Genomic DNA, 16,159 nt, shown 5'->3' with positions numbered 1-16,159 from the left:
GAATGGGTAGATATATCCAGGTGGCGTAGCGGGCAGCGGTGGTGAGTTGATGGGAGTAAATAGGTGGATCCAATGGGGTAGTGGAATCCTCCGACGACCAGGCGGGAATGGGGTAAATGATCCGGGTGAGTAACTGAAGACAGAACAAACGGTAAGTTTAAGGCAAGCAATACGTAAAAACAACAAAACAAATTCTATCCAACTTGAGGCTGATACTCTGGCACAACATACTGTTCATGGCTAACGATCCGTCAGGGAATGGATGTCAGGTCCGGGCTTATGAAGAGGAGAGATGATGATCAGGACCAGGTGTGCAGATAGCTGATGGGATACAGGCGCGGGTAATCAGAACTCCCAACTGGCTACATTGCCCGGCAACCAGACAGGGTGCGTTCCAGGACGCCGGAAAATACACTCCAGGACAGAAGACAGGCAAAAACAGACTCAGGAAACGGGATTCGTGACAAGTAGTAGTAACACCACCTAGCTATTAGAGCAGTAATAACACCACCTGGCTATTAGAGCAGTAGTAGTAACACCACCTGGCTATTAGAGCAGTAGTAGTAACACCACCTGGCTATTAGAGCAGTAGTAACACCACCTGGCTATTAGAGCAGTAGTAGTAACACCACCTGGCTATTAGAGCAGTAGTAGTAACACCACCTAGCTATTAGAGCAGTAGTAACACCACCTGGCTATTAGAGCAGTAGTAGTAACACCACCTGGCTATTAGAGCAGTAGTAATAACACCACCTAGCTATTAGAGCAGTAGTAACACCACGTGGCTATTAGAGCAGTAGTAGTAACACCACCTGGCTATTCGAGCAGTAGTAGTAACACCACCTAGCTATTAGAGCAGTAGTAGTAACACCACCTGGCTATTAGAGCAGTAGTAACACCACCTGGCTATTTAGAGCAGTAACACCACCTGGCTATTAGAGCAGTAGTAGTAACACCACCTGGCTATTAGAGCAGTAGTAACACCACCTGGCTATTAGAGTAGTAGTAACACCACCTGGCTATTAGAGCAGTAGTAGTAACACCACCTGGCTATTAGAGCAGTAGTAACACCACCTAGCTATTAGAGCAGTAGTAGTAACACCACCTAGCTATTAGAGCAGTAGTAACACCACCTGGCTATTAGAGCAGTAGTAGTAACACCACCTGGCTATTAGAGCAGTAGTAGTAACACCACCTGGCTATTAGAGCAGTAGTAGTAACACCACCTAGCTATTAGAGCAGTAGTAGTAACACCACCTAGCTATTAGAGCAGTAGTAGTAACACCACCTAGCTATTAGAGCAGTAGTAACACCACCTGGCTATTAGAGCAGTAGTAGTAACACCACCTAGCTATTAGAGCAGTAGTAGTAACACCACCTGGCTATTAGAGCAGTAGTAACACCACCTGGCTATTAGAGCAGTAGTAACACCACCTGGCTATTAGAGCAGTAGTAACACCACCTGGCTATTAGAGCAGTAGTAACACCACCTGGCTATTAGAGCAGTAGTAGTAACACCACCTGGCTATTAGAGCAGTAGTAACCTGGCTATTAGAGCAGTAGTAACACCACCTGGCTATTAGAGCAGTAGTAGTAACACCACCTAGCTATTAGAGCAGTAGTAGTAACACCACCTGGCTATTAGAGCAGTAGTAACACCACCTGGCTATTAGAGCAGTAGTAGTAACACCACCTAGCTATTAGAGCAGTAGTAGTAACACCACCTAGCTATTAGAGCAGTAGTAACACCACCTGGCTATTAGAGTAGTAGTAACACAACCTAGCTATTAGAGCAGTAGTAGTAACACCACCTGGCTATTAGAGCAGTAGTAACACCACCTAGCTATTAGAGCAGTAGTAGTAACACCACCTAGCTATTAGAGCAGTAGTAGTAACACCACCTAGCTATTAGAGCAGTAGTAGTAACACCACCTAGCTATTAGAGCAGTAGTAGTAACACCACCTGGCTATTAGAGCAGTAGTAGTAACACCACCTAGCTATTAGAGCAGTAGTAGTAACACCACCTGGCTATTAGAGCAGTAGTAGTAACACCACCTAGCTATTAGAGCAGTAGTAACACCACCTGGCTATTAGAGTAGTAGTAGTAACACCACCTAGCTATTAGAGCAGTAGTAGTAACACCACCTAGCTATTAGAGCAGTAGTAGTAACACCACCTGGCTATTAGAGCAGTAGTAACACCACCTAGCTATTAGAGCAGTAGTAGTAACACCACCACTGGCATTAGTGGCACTGAAGCAGTAGTAGCAACACAACCTGGCTATTTGACAGTAGTAGTAACACCACCTAGCTATTAGAGCAGTAGGCACACCTGAAGAGATGGACACCTAGCTATTAGAGCAGTAGTAGAACCTAGCTTGAGCATGGTAATGACTTATCCAGCTGGCCCTTAGAGCAGGAGTAACACCGCAGCTATTAGAGCAGTAGTAGTAACACCACCACTGGCATTAGTGGCACTGAACAGTGCTGCAACACAACCAGCAACCTCTGCTTCCTGTGCCATGGCACATGAAGAGATGGACAGAGTTACAACGACTAGAACCTGGACTTGAATGGAATGACTATCCAGCTCCCCCTTCTGGCACATTGACACTTTTGTGGTAGGGACACCTGCTCGCACATCTCATTCCAAAATCAATGGGCATTTTACTACAGTCCCCCTTGCTGTTATAACACCTCCACTCTTCTGGGAACCAAAATGATGGGGACACCTGCTCGTTATAACATCTCATTCAAAATCATGGGCATTTTTAATTTGGAGTTGGTCCCCCCTTGCTGTTATAACAACCTCCACTCTTCTGGGAAGGCATTAATATGGAGTTGGTTCCCCCTTCCTGTTATAACAACCTCCACTCTTCTGGGAAGGCATTAATATGGAGTTGCCCCCCCCCTTCCTGTTATAACAACCTCCACTCTTCTGGGAAGGCATTAATATGGAGTAGGTCCCCCCCCCTTGCTGTTATAACAGCCTCCACTCTTCTGGGAAGGCATTAATATGGAGTAGCCCCCCTCTTGCTGTTACAACAGCCTCCACTCTTCTGGGAAGGCATTAATATGGAGTAGGTCCCCCTCCTTGCTGTTATAACAGCCTCCACTCTTCTGGGAAGGCATTAATATGGAGTAGGTCCCCCTCCTTGCTGTTATAACAGCCTCCACTCTTCTGGGAAGGCATTAATATGGAGTAGGTCCCCCTCCTTGCTGTTATAACAGCCTCCACTCTTTTGGGAACATTGCTGTGGGGACATGTTGCTGTGGCTGAATGGAAGCATTAGTGAGGTCGGGGCACTGATGTTAGGCCTGGCTCACAGTAGGCATTCCAATTCATCCCAAATGTGTTCGATGGGGTTGAGGTCAGTGCAGGCCAGTGAAGTTCGTCCACACCGATCTTGACGAACCATTTCTCTGGACCTCGCTTTGTGTATGGGGCGTTGTCATGCTGAAACAGACTGAACCAGGTTTTCCTCTAGGATTTGCCGGTGCTTGGCGCCATTCTGTTTATTTTTATCCTGAAAAACTCCCACCCTTAACGATTACAAGCATACCTGTAAGATGCTGCAGCCACCACTATGCTTGAAAATATGGTGCGGTACTCAGTGATGTGTTGGGTTTGTAGCAAACATAACACTGTGTTCAGGACAAAAAGTGAATTGCTTTGGCACATTTTGTGTTTCTTTAGTTTCTTGTAAACCGGATGCATGTTTTTTTATTCTGTACAGGCTTTCTTCTTTTCACTCTGTCAATTGTGGAGTGACTACAATGTTGATCCATCCTAAGTTTTCTCCTGTAACCGTTTTAAAGTCACCATTGGTCTCATGGTGAAATCCCTGAGCAGTTTCTTTCCTCTCTGGCAACTGAGTGAGGAATGAGGCCTGTATTTTTGTAGTGACTGGGTACATTGATACACCATCCAAAGTGTAATTAACAACTTCACCATGCACAAAGGGATATTCAATGTCTGCTTTAAAAAAATATATTTAACCATCTACCAATAAGTGCCCTTCTTTGTTAGGCATTGGAAAACCTCCCTGGTCTTTGTGGTTGAATCAGTGCTTGAAATTCACTGCTCGACTGAGGTACCTTACAGATATGAGTTAGTCATTCAAAAAATCATGTTAAACACTATTATTTCACACAGAGTGAGTACATGCAACTTATTATGAGACTTGTTAAGCACATTTGTACTCCTGAACTGATTTAGGCTTGACATAACAAAGGGGTTGAATACTTATTGACTCAAAACATTACAGCTTTTCATTTTTATTCATTTTAAAAAACACAACTTTGACATTGTGTTTAGGCCAGAGACAAAATGTGCTAAAGTCAAGGATCCTTTCTCTGTAGAAAGTACATAACAGCATTAACACAAATGTGCACAGTAAGCTATAACAATGTTTATTAGGTGATGATGATCATACAACTCATATAAAATATTTATTTGTGTTGATAGTGGGCCATTTCGGTCACGATCAGTTGAATAAGAATTCTGTGGAAATGATGTTCAATATTCATAGATACAAGAGAAAGTGTCCTGACGGTTTTGTGGAAGGTTGCAAATGGCACTAGATGATTGTGTAAAGGTGTTGCTTTAAAAAGAGTGTTAGGATTGAGGAGTGGTCATGCACAGGGTCAGACACACCTCCATCCTTACAACAGCAATAACAAGGAGTGGGATAGCTTATGGAATACAGAAAGAAACCAGCTGAGATACAAGGTGATACAATACTTGATCAAAGAAATTAACATTGGAACAAATACAAAAAGTGATTGGTCAACAGGAAGGGTATGGTGTGAAGGTAAAGTGATTGGTCAACAGGAAGGGTATGGTGTGAAGGTAAAGTGATTGGTCAACAGGAAGTGTGTGAAGTTAAAGTGAGTATAACTTGTGTTTTTAATGCTGGGTGCAATCCTGTCAAACAATAAACCTATATAGGTAAGTGAAACCATGGTAACATGATGGATGGGTACAGCACTCAAGTCGACATCAGAAGGTTCCTAGAGAGACCAGCTCTCAGAGAAAACACACCTCTCACAGTACAACTATAAGACAACATTTCATTGTTTATATGGCATTGTGCGACACCACAATTCTCCATTTGTATAAAAAAAAAAGTCACATTTGATATAGTTGGCCACTCAATAATCTAATACTAAATTAAGTGGAAACATTCACTGAGTGGACAAAACATTAAGAACACCTGATCTTTCCATGACAGACAATCCAGGTGAAAGCTATGATCACTAATTGATGTCACCTGTTAAATCCACTTCAATCAGTGTAGATGAAGGGGAGGAGACAGGTTAAAGAAGGATTTTTAAGCATTGAGACAATTGAGACATGGATTGTGTCTGTGTGCCATTCAGAGGGTCAATAGGGAAGACAAAATATTTAAGTGCCTTTGAACGGGGTATGGTAGTAGGTGCCAAGCGCACCGGTTTGTTTCAAGAACTGCAACACTGCTGGGTTTTTCACGCTCAACAGTTTCTTGTCCACCACCCAAAGGACATCCAGCCAACTTGACACAACTGTGGGAAGCATTGGAGTCAACATGGACCAGCATCCCTGTGGAAGGCTTTCGGCACCTTGTAGAGTCCATGCCCCAACCTCGTGAGGCTGTTCTGAGGGCAAAGAGGGGGGTGGGGGTGCAACTCAATATTAGAAACTGGTTCCTAATGTTCGGTCTAGTCAGTGTAGATGTGCCGAAACATTTCAGAACAAATATCAAAGAAACAACATTTGATGGGTCTGGAAAGCACAAAAATAAGTGAAGAAAAAGTCAAGGGAAAATGTAAACAGGAAGAGAAAGACAGGTGATACTCAGACTAGTAGATTCCCTCATAAAATGTCCCCTTATTAACACCACGTGATGGTGATGACAGTATGTTACCGCAGAGGAACTTGAAGCTGTGCAGAGTACAATAACTCTTGCCCTGTGACAGGGTTGAGGTGAATCCGGGTTCTGCCTCTGTTCCTCATCCTTCGTTCAACGGGAAGGGGAGGGACAGCATTTCTGGAAATGTACTGGAGTCTGGAATGATGGACTATTATTGGTCCAAGGTTTCTATGTAAAGCGCCAATCAATAGACGTTTTGGTAAAAGTGGTTCAAGTGCTTCGTAGACAGACAGGGGCTACCAACAAGGCCTGCTGGTTACTGTATAGTATACTGCAGCAGCATAGTCTCCTACAAAACCAATCTGGAAACAAGAAACACACCTACCTATACTTTGAGAGGGCTATAGCAGTCAGGTTATCTACGAATACAAATCAATGATCTATTAGAAAAATACTGATTCAGATTGGCATGATCCAGCTCTGCAATCACAGCAGTATGGCTGTGGGACAGAATAACACTGTGGTTGTCATGTCAATCTCTCAGCTCAATATCCCTCAGCCACAACAAACAGATTAACATGTTTACAAAAGATTGGAAGTCATTGAAAAAACATTTGGCCAAGAGTGTTTTCATCCACTACAAGCCACAGGGTTCAGCATGTGGAGAACATGGAGGTGACAGGTCCAAGCCACAGGGTTCAGCATGTGGAGAACATGGAGGTGACAGGTCCAAGCCACAGGGTTCAGCATGTGGAGAACATGGAGGTGACAGGTCCAAGCCACAGGGTTCAGCATGTGGAGAACATGGAGGTGACAGGTCCAAGCCACAGGGTTCAGCATGTGGAGAACATGGAGGTGACAGGTTCAGCAAGCCAGGGTTCAACATGTGGAGAACATGGAGGGTTCAGGGTTCATGTGGAGAACATGGAGGTGACAGGTCCAAGCCACAGGGTTCAGCATGTGGAGAACATGGAGGTGACAGGTCCAAGCCACAGGGTTCAGCATGTGGAGAACATGGAGGTGACAGGTCCAAGCCACAGGGTTCAGCATGTGGAGAACATGGAGGTGACAGGTCCAAGCCACAGGGTTCAGCATGTGGAGAACATGGAGGTGACAGGTCCAAGCCACAGGGTTCAGCATGTGGAGAACATGGAGGTGACAGGTCCAAGCCACAGGGTTCAGCATGTGGAGAACATGGAGGTGACAGGTCCAAGCCACAGGGTTCAGCATGTGACAGGAGAACATGGAGGTGACAGGTCCAAGCCACAGGGTTCAGCATGTGGAGAACATGGAGGTGACAGGTGACCAAGCCACAGGGTTCAGTATGTAAAGAACATGGAGGTGACAGGTCCAGCGTAGCAGAGAGTGGGGAGTATGTGGATATATCACTGGTCATCATGGTTGGTCACTACTCATGACAGCGTCTGTTTGGTCTGAAGGTGGGCGGGATAGCCAGGCTAGGGCCCTGATTGGCTGGAGTCTGCAGGTGATACGATAGAATCACACAGACCTGGATCCTGATTGGCTGGAGTCTGCAGGTACTGCACCCTGACAGGCTGTGTGCTAGTTGTTGCTACAAAGCTTGTGTGCGTGCGTGCGTCGGGGGCCGTGGTCAGTCTCTCTACTGATGTGCTATTTGGCCTGGGCCGTGATTGGCTAGTTGTCCTCCTCATCGTCGCTACACAGCGCGCCTGCGTCGGTGTGTGTGTCTCTCTCTCTGAGGAAGGTTTGTCTGATGGCCTCTAGCTCTGTCAGCTCTAGTCTAACCTTCTCCAGATGGAAGGTCCTGCGGTTAAGGATCTGTCTCAGGGGGAACGGATTCATGTCCACAAACGCTATGCTCATCAACTTCCTGCAGGGAGGGAGAGAGACGCACACAGATACACAGACGACACACAACAGACTTCAAATTAGTTTTCATATTGGTCAAGAAAGTCAACATTAGACTTGATCAGCATCTACAGTAAACACAGTATTACTGGTCATTCTAATGAGTCAGACAGACATGACTCAATACGCAGAGAGACAGACAGACAGACATGACTCAATACGCAGAGAGACAGACAGACAGACATGACTCAATACGCAGAGAGACAGACAGACAGACATGACTCAATACGCAGAGAGACAGACATGATCAATACGCAGAGAGACAGACAGACAGACATGATACGCAGAGAGACAGACAGACAGACATGACTCAATACGCAGAGAGACAGACAGACAGACATGACTCAATACGCAGAGAGACAGACAGACAGACATGACTCAATACGCAGAGAGACAGACAGACAGACATGACTACGCAGAGAGACAGACAGACAGACATGACTCAATACGCAGAGAGACAGACATGACTACGCAGAGACAGACAGACATGACTCAGAGACAGACAGACATGACAGACAGACAGACATGACTCAATACGCAGAGAGACAGACAGACAGACATGACTCAATACGCAGAGAGACAGACATGACTCAATACGCAGAGAGACAGACAGACAGACATGACTCAATACGCAGAGAGACAGACATGACTCAATACGCAGAGAGACAGACATGACTCAATACGCAGAGAGACAGACAGGACTCAATACGCAGAGAGACAGACATGACTCAATACGCAGAGAGACAGACATGACTCAATACGCAGAGACAGACAGACATGACATGACTCAATACGCAGAGAGACAGACATGACTCAATACGCAGAGAGACGCAGAGAGACAGACATGACTCAATACGCACACAGACAGGACTCAATACGCAGAGAGACAGACAGGACTCAATACGCAGAGAGACAGACATGACTCAATACGCACACAGACAGGACTCAATACGCAGAGAGAATTCGGTAGGTTGAGAGTACTGTACCTCCAGTCCAGGATAGTTATGGTGAAATAGCGGAGGTACTTGAAGATGGCCATGGAGTCCTGAAGCTTCAGAAACTCTTCCTCCTTGTACTTGAAGAGAGCGAGGGCGAAGCGGAAGATGATCTGAGGAGAGACAGAGTCATGAAAGTCACTGTAAAATGACACCCAAGTCAGCCTCCTATGACAGATTAACGCTAATTCTAAACCTGAAAGCTCGCTACACTTTGTTTTCCTTCGGTATTGAAGAACAGATCATCCCGTTTTTACGTTTAAAAAAAACTAAAGTTGTATTAGGAAAGTATTTTGAAATGTTTGGACAAAGCTTACAGGTAACTTATGAGATATTTTGTAGTCACGTTGTGCGAGTTGGAACCGGTGTTTTAGCATCGTTTGCTTTCGCCGTAAAGCCTTTTTGAAATCTGACATGTTGGCTGGATTCACAAAAAGTGTAGCTTTAATGTGGTGTATGAAAGTTCATGAAAGTTAATTTTTTTATAGTAATTTATTTGAATTTGACGCTCTGCATTGTCACTGGATGTTGGCCGGCGTCCCACATATCCCAGAGAGGTTAACCATCCTACCATCTTACCCTGTTAACCATTCTACCATGTTATCCAGCCTACCTTGGGTCCCTCGTACAGGAAGGCATCCCAGATCTTGAAGAGGAGGTCAGAGTTCACTGAGTCTACGAAGAGGACCAGGAACCAGTTGAAGGTAATGAGGGAGGAGTCAACCTTGTAGAGGTCAAAGTGGGCGTGGAGTCTGGGCAGCTTCTCACTCAGCAGGTCCTTAAAAACACGCTGGTCCACCTAGAGGTGAAAGAACATACAGGGGTCACCTCAGTCCCTAACCCCAACAATAATGCAGCAGGTCCTTGAACACATACAGGGGTCACCTCAGTCCCTAACCCCAACAATAATGGTCCTACAGGGGTCACCTCAGTCCCTAACCCCAACAGAGAGGACAGAGAACATACAGGGGTCACCTCAGTCCCTAACCCCAACAATAATGCAGCAGGTCCTTGAACACTCGGTGGTCCTCAGAGAGGACAGAGAACATACAGGGGTCACCTCAGTCCCTAACCCCAACAATAATGCAGCAGGTCCTCGTCTTTTCACAGTCCCCAAATCCAGAACAAATTCAAGAAAGTGTACAGTTTTATATAGAGACATTATTGCATGGAACTCCCTTCCATCTCATATTGCTCAAATAAACAGCTCCCTAACCCCAACAATAATGCAGCAACACTCGGTGGTCCTCAGAGACCATACAGGGGTCAACCTGGTTTGAAAAAACAGATAAAGCAATAAACACCTCACTCGGTGGCACAACACAGGGGTCCCAGTCCCTATAATGCAGCAGGGACCTAGATAGTTAGTGTGTATGTATTGATATGTGCAGCAGGCTGAACACGTGTGCCTTTAACCCCAACAAAAACATGTCTTTTCACAGTGTAGTTCTGTCTTTGAGCTGTTCTTGTCTAATGATGTTCTGTATTATGTCATTCTGCATTATGTTTCATGTGGAAGAGCTGCTGCTTATGGAACAGCTAAGGTGGATGCTGATAAAATACAAAATACCCTCTGGATGCTCTAGTGTAGTGGTTAAACTGTGCTTACACTAAACATTAGGGGTTCAACCGGTGTTCTTCTGAGATCCTCGAAGAACCTTATGGTTCTTGGCAATGAAAAAACTGAAGAGACCGGGATCCATCCTTCGAAAAGAGCACACAGTGCCATTTACAGAACAGAAGTAGATGAACCGCCATACGCATTTCCAGCGCCCTCACCTCGATTTGTATTATATATAGCCATCAAAAGAATATATATATATATTTTAAGAATCCTGTTTCTTATTTTCCATAATTAGCTATTAATATTTGTAGTAATGTAGGTATTTTATATAAAGGATTTTACCTCTCACCAGTCTCGCCATTACCAAAATTACATTATTGCAAGCAATTATTATATTAGCAAACAATTGTTGTGAATCATCCTCTATTGTCACTAACATCTTTTACTCCTTCTCAACAGTTGTGGGATACGCACACACACACACACACACACCTGTGATCCCAGGGGTCTTGTAGTGGTAGTAGTGGTATAGTAATGTACCTGTGATCCCAGCAGGGTCTTGGTGTAGTAGTGGTATAGTAGTGGTATAGTAGTGGTATAGTAGTGGTATAGTAGTGGTATAGTGGTGGTATAGTAGTGGTGTAGTAGTGTACCTGTGATCCCAGCAGGGTCTTGGTGTAGTTGTGGTATAGTAGTGGTATAGTAGTGTACCTGTGATCCCAGCAGGGTCTTGGTGTAGTAGTGGTATAGTAGTGTGTGTAGCAGTAGTTGTGGTGTAGTAGTGGGTATAGTAGTGTACCTGTGATCCCAGCAGGGTCTTGGTGTAGTTGTGGTATAGTGGTATAGTGTATAGTGGTGATCCCAGCAGGGTCTTGGTGTAGTTGTATAGTAGTGGTATAGTAGTGTACCTGTGATCCCAGCAGGGTCTTGGTGATAGGGTCTTGGTGTAGTGGTATAGTAGTGGTATAGTAGTGTACCTGTGATCCCAGCAGGGTCTTGGTGTAGTTGTGGTATAGTAGTGGTAGTAGTAGTGTACCTGTAGTATCCCAGATCCAGGGTCTTGGTGTAGTTGTGGTATAGTAGTGGTATAGTAGTGTCCCACCTGTGATCCCAGCAGGGTCTTGGTGTAGTAGTCCTGGGGCATGAAGACCTCCACGATAGTGATGAGACACCAGAAAGCATCCTCCTGGTCCAGGTACAGCAGAGCTATGGCTGCCAGCCTGGAAGATGAGAACACTGATGATCATAGCACTGGCAGAAGATGAGGGAAAACAACAGGTTGGGAACAGCACAGGGTCAGCTGCGGTGTTGAAAACAACATATAAAGTAGCACCTCTAGTTATCTGGAGTGGTACGGAGAGCGTGATCACAGAGTCGTCCGGAACAGCTGATGCTCTCATGCATGCTTCAGTGTTGCTTGCCTCGAAGCGAGGCATAGAAGTAATGTAACTCGTCTGGTAGGCCCGTGTCACTGGGAAGCTCGCTCCTGTGCTTCCCTTTGTAGTCTGTAATAGTTTGCAAGCCCTGCCACAGGGGCTTTGATAGTTCGTCGGAGGGCATAACAGGATTTCTGTGTCCGGGTTAGAGTACCGCTTCTTTAATAGTGGCAGCTCTAGCCTTTAGCTCAGTGAGAATGTTGCCTGTAATTCATGGCTTCTGGTTGGGGTATGTACGTACGGTCACTGTGGGGACGATGTCCTCGATGCACTTATTGATAAAGCCAGTGACTGATGTGGTGTACTCCTCAATGCCATCGGAAGAATCCCGGAACATTTTCGAGTCTGTGATAGCAAAAACTGTCCTGTAGCTTAGCATCTGCTTCATCTGACCACTTTTTTATTGACCGAATCACTGGTGCTTCCTGCTTTAATTTTTGCTTGTAATCAGGAGGATAGAATTATGGTCCATTTGCCAAATGGAGTGTGAGGAGAGCTTTGTACTCTGTGTGTGGAGTAAAGGTGGTCCAGAGTTATTTTTCCTCTGGTTGCATTTTTAACATGCTGATAGAAATTTTGTCAAGCGAATTTTAATTTCCCTGCATGAAAGTCCCGGCCACTAGGGCGACACCTCTGGATGAGCATTTACCTGTTTCCTTATGGCAGAATACAGCTCATTGAGTGCGGTCTTAGTGCCAGCATCGGTCTGTGGTGGTATGTAGACAGCTACGAAAAATACAGATGTGGTCTACAGCTTATCATGAGATACTCTATCTCAGGCGAACAAAACCTCGAGACTTCCTTAGATATCATGCACCAGCTGTTATTTACAAAAATACATAGTCCACCACCCCTTGTTTTACCAGATGCCACTATTCTATTCTATCCTCTATACAGCGTATAACCTGCCAGCTGTATGTTGATAATGTCATCGTTCAGCCACGACTCCGTGAAGCACAAGATTTTACAGTTTTTAATGTCTTGCTGGTAGTTTAATCTTCCTTGTAGGTCGTGGATTTTATTTTCCAATGATTTCATGTTAGCTAGTAGATCGGAAGGCAGTGGGGGTTTATTCGATCGCCTACGAATCCTCAGAAGTCACCCCGACCTCCACCCTCTATTTCTCTGTCTTCTCTTCACGCAAATTACAGGGATTTGGGCCTGTTCCCGGGAAACAGTATGTCCTTCACGTCGGGCTCATTAAAGGAAAAAAAAGCTTCTGCCAATTCGTGGTGAGTAATCGCTGTTCTGATGTCCATTTGGGCTGTATGTCCACATACAGTCCTATATACTAGTATGACATACAGCCCTATATACTAGTATGACATATAGCCCTATATACTAGTAGTATGACATACAGCCCTATAGCCCTATATACAAGTAGTATGACATACAGCCCTCTATACTAGTAGTATGACATATAGACCTATAGCTGTAGTAATAGAATGGTAGTCGTACTGCAGTAGTCATGTACCTGTTGAGTCCCTGGCAGTATCCTATGTCAGGGTTCCTCCAGGAGAAGGCTAGCAGGACATTACGTAGTTTCTGTATTCCGTCGGCGCCGGGGGAGGAGTAGTGTTTGTTGTTAGGTAAGGTCCTCAGCAGGTCAAGCTCTATCTGTTTGGAGGCGGGATTAGGCTTGTCTCTGGCCACACCCAGTAAGGTCTCGTAGTAGTTTGGAGCCAGGCTGTCACGGAACTTCCTGGTGTGGTAGGACACACACCAGCGCCACACCTGGAAAGAGGGTGGGAGGAAGTCATTGATTAATTTATGCTTGCACACCTCAATTTATTTTGGGCTGGGAAAACTCTGGATTTATTGGTTTAAAAAAATAAACAGTGTCCAAAACCATATTTAACAGGTAAGCCGGACTCATATCCCTGAGCACGTTTGCCACATTTCATCACTGAGTTGAACATATCAAGAGAGATAAACATGTGGCCGTTATAGCGCCTCTGTGTTCGATTTGTTGAGTCTCGACAGTGCTGAAATATGATGAATATCCGTGTTGGACTGCATTTATGTGCCAGACCTCGCCCACATGAATGTTTATTGGTCAGTAGCAGCTGTGAAGGAAATGTTGAAGAGACAGCCTTGAATATTAGAATATTATCTTGTCTTTGGTGTCATTACCAAGGACAGGCAGTAACCAAGGAGTGTTTCAGACATGAGGGGAGGCGTCATGACCTCCTCAGGACCATCTGTCAGAACGCCCAGAATATGTCCTCTAAGTTAATATGGGAGACGGAGACACGTGTAGGAACCAATGAATGATGTTTATGTAGGTTTAGATAGCAGTATATAAGCCTCTTTATGTAAGGAAATCCCTAGAGAGCACGTCAGACCGGGACTTTATGTATCTAAGGTTGACTGTGACCTCTCCAGCTTGCTGACAAAGACTGATTCATTTAATATTGACTTAAGAGTGTCCATGACACAGCCATGTTGTTTGAGATGCTATCTTGGAAAAACATAATTGGTGAGAGCTTGGTCCATAGATTCCATGTATCATGTTTTGTGCAGATTGGTCATTTGGTGGCAAAGGAGAAGCGTTTTAAGAGTTGTTCATAAAATTCAAAAAGGCCATTTACCGGAACTTATGGGTCCTTTTGGAGAAAAAAAATCTATATTGTGAGGAAGGTGACCTACAGAATATAGCGAATTTTAGGACTCTAGCTCAAAAGGAATATTAAGGAGATTGAGCTTTCAAAGTTTAATTTTGAATAGCTTGTTATAGCGCCACCATATGGCCAATTGCCGTGGCATCGCATGACATGGTTGCAACCCCCTAGGCCTTACCATCTCACGGGAATTAGCATTTTTTCACCGATTGGCAGAAGAAGGAAAATAATAATCAAGGGCAACAAATACAATAGGGTCTCACCAGCTTTGCATTTAAGCTGCAAGCAGCATTGCCAGGGTTCAGCTGTGTGTCCACTGTGACACCATGAGGAAAAATTGGGCACATTGCCCTAGGACCAGTTACTTCTGTACTGTTTACCACACTTGCCAAATATCAGAAGACAACTGATGCTTTGGGTAGGACATGTGGCTATAAGGTATATCGAATACAGCTCGGCATTCAACACCTTGGACCCTCAAGGTCATGTGGCTATAAGGTGCATACTGATACTGGACTTCTACCAGGTTGGAGCAGAGCTGACACTGGGGCTATAAGGTGTATGAGCCCTCTCCTATCCCTGTACCTGCGTGGAGCACGCCTCCAACTCAATCATGTGGCTACACAACAGTGGTAGGCTTGATACCAACAATCGTACGGCCTACAGGGAGGAGGTGAGGGACATGTGGCTATAAGGTACTAAGGAGATGATCGTACCTTGGAGCGGAGGACATGATGGGCTATAAGGTAGCAAGTTTTAAGTTCCTCGGCACATCACAGACAAACTTGGTCCACTCACACAGACAGGAGGACATGTGGCTACCTCAGGAGGTCGGCTTATGCACTCACAAACTTCTACAGATGCACCTTGGAGCAGAGGACATGTGGCTATAAGGTATATGATATCGTACCTTGGAGCAGAGGACATGTGGCTATAAGGTGTATGATATCGTACCTTGGAGCCTGGTGGACATGTGGCTATAAGGCCATATATGAAAAACAGCTTCTATCGTACCTTGGACTGTTAAACAGCCACCAGGACATGTGGCTACTGCCAACAACTGTCAATGACATGATCGTACCTTGGGAAAGGGAAATGGACATGTAAACAATGCTACCTTAATAATATGATATACATTACCTTGGATGCGGAGTTGACACGTGGCTATATCAGACTGCATATATGTAATATCGTACCTAGCCACTTTAACATGTGGGCTATATATGTATATACTGTATCGTACCTTGGAGAGGCTCTGGACATGTGGCTATAAGGTATATGATATCCCGTACACTTGGAGACAGTAGTTTTGGACATGTGGCTATCGTTATTACTGCATATGAACTAGAAGCACAAGCATTTCGTACCTTGGAGTAGGAGGACATGTGGCTATAAGGTATACCGGCAACAAATATGGTACTGTAGCCTATGGAAGCGGAGGACTGCGTGGCTATGAGCTTGTATATTTTTTCCTGTTCAACATCGCCACCTTGGAGCGGTGGACATGTGGCAGCTAACCCCGCTCCTCATAGGGCAATGTTGAGTTCTAGCCTAGAAAAACAATTTGGGCAGTACATATAAACCATGTCTCTGTTCATAGTAGAGAGATAGTTCTCCCACTTCACCCCCACTGACACCTCAGGGTCTGTTACCATGGAGTGACAAAGGAGGACATGTGGCTATAAGGTCCAGAGCCCTCACCTGTGGAGGAGGATGTGGAAGATGATGATGAGTAAAGGAGAGGGAGGACATGTGGGAGCACAGGTCCAGAGACCCTCACCTGTGGAGAGGAGGAAGATGA

The 16,159-nt window shown here is 45.0% G+C and overlaps 2 protein-coding genes across 2 annotated transcripts in view; one reads left to right on the top strand and one right to left on the bottom strand.

Moving 5' to 3' along the window:
• The first annotated feature begins 6,503 nt into the window (after nt 1–6,503).
• On the top strand, nt 6,504–7,157 carry LOC121847231 (uncharacterized protein PF11_0213-like). Its single transcript, XM_042327589.1, has 2 exons — nt 6,504–6,656; nt 6,777–7,157. Exons 1-2 carry the CDS (start codon nt 6,522–6,524, stop codon nt 7,155–7,157), a joined length of 516 nt encoding a protein of 171 aa, XP_042183523.1. The 5' UTR covers nt 6,504–6,521.
• A 6-nt stretch (nt 7,158–7,163) lies between these two features.
• The window catches only part of LOC121838805 (TBC1 domain family member 2B-like), a 68,461-nt gene continuing 59,465 nt past the window's right edge, over nt 7,164–16,159 (bottom strand). Inside the window, 8 exon segments of the mRNA XM_042323012.1 lie at nt 7,164–7,704; nt 8,729–8,850; nt 9,351–9,536; nt 11,404–11,521; nt 13,212–13,471; nt 14,827–14,834; nt 14,904–14,958; nt 15,942–16,012. Of these exon segments, the coding sequence (XP_042178946.1) occupies nt 7,509–7,704; nt 8,729–8,850; nt 9,351–9,536; nt 11,404–11,521; nt 13,212–13,471; nt 14,827–14,834; nt 14,904–14,958; nt 15,942–16,012 (1,016 nt within the window). The 3' untranslated portion in view covers nt 7,164–7,508.

This window comes from Oncorhynchus tshawytscha, linkage group LG01, assembly GCF_018296145.1.
Source record: "Oncorhynchus tshawytscha isolate Ot180627B linkage group LG01, Otsh_v2.0, whole genome shotgun sequence".
NCBI classification, from domain to species: domain Eukaryota; kingdom Metazoa; phylum Chordata; class Actinopteri; order Salmoniformes; family Salmonidae; genus Oncorhynchus; species Oncorhynchus tshawytscha.
This window is presented reverse-complemented; position numbering and strand designations above follow the sequence as displayed.

Coding starts and splice junctions, on each gene's coding strand:
- LOC121847231 (XM_042327589.1), top strand. CDS start 6,522: ATGGAGGTGACAGGTCCAAGCCACAGGGTTCAGCATGTGGAGAACATG. Junction 6,657..6,776: donor GGGTTCAGCATGTGGAGAAC/ATGGAGGTGACA, acceptor CATGTGGAGAAC/ATGGAGGTGACAGGTCCAAG.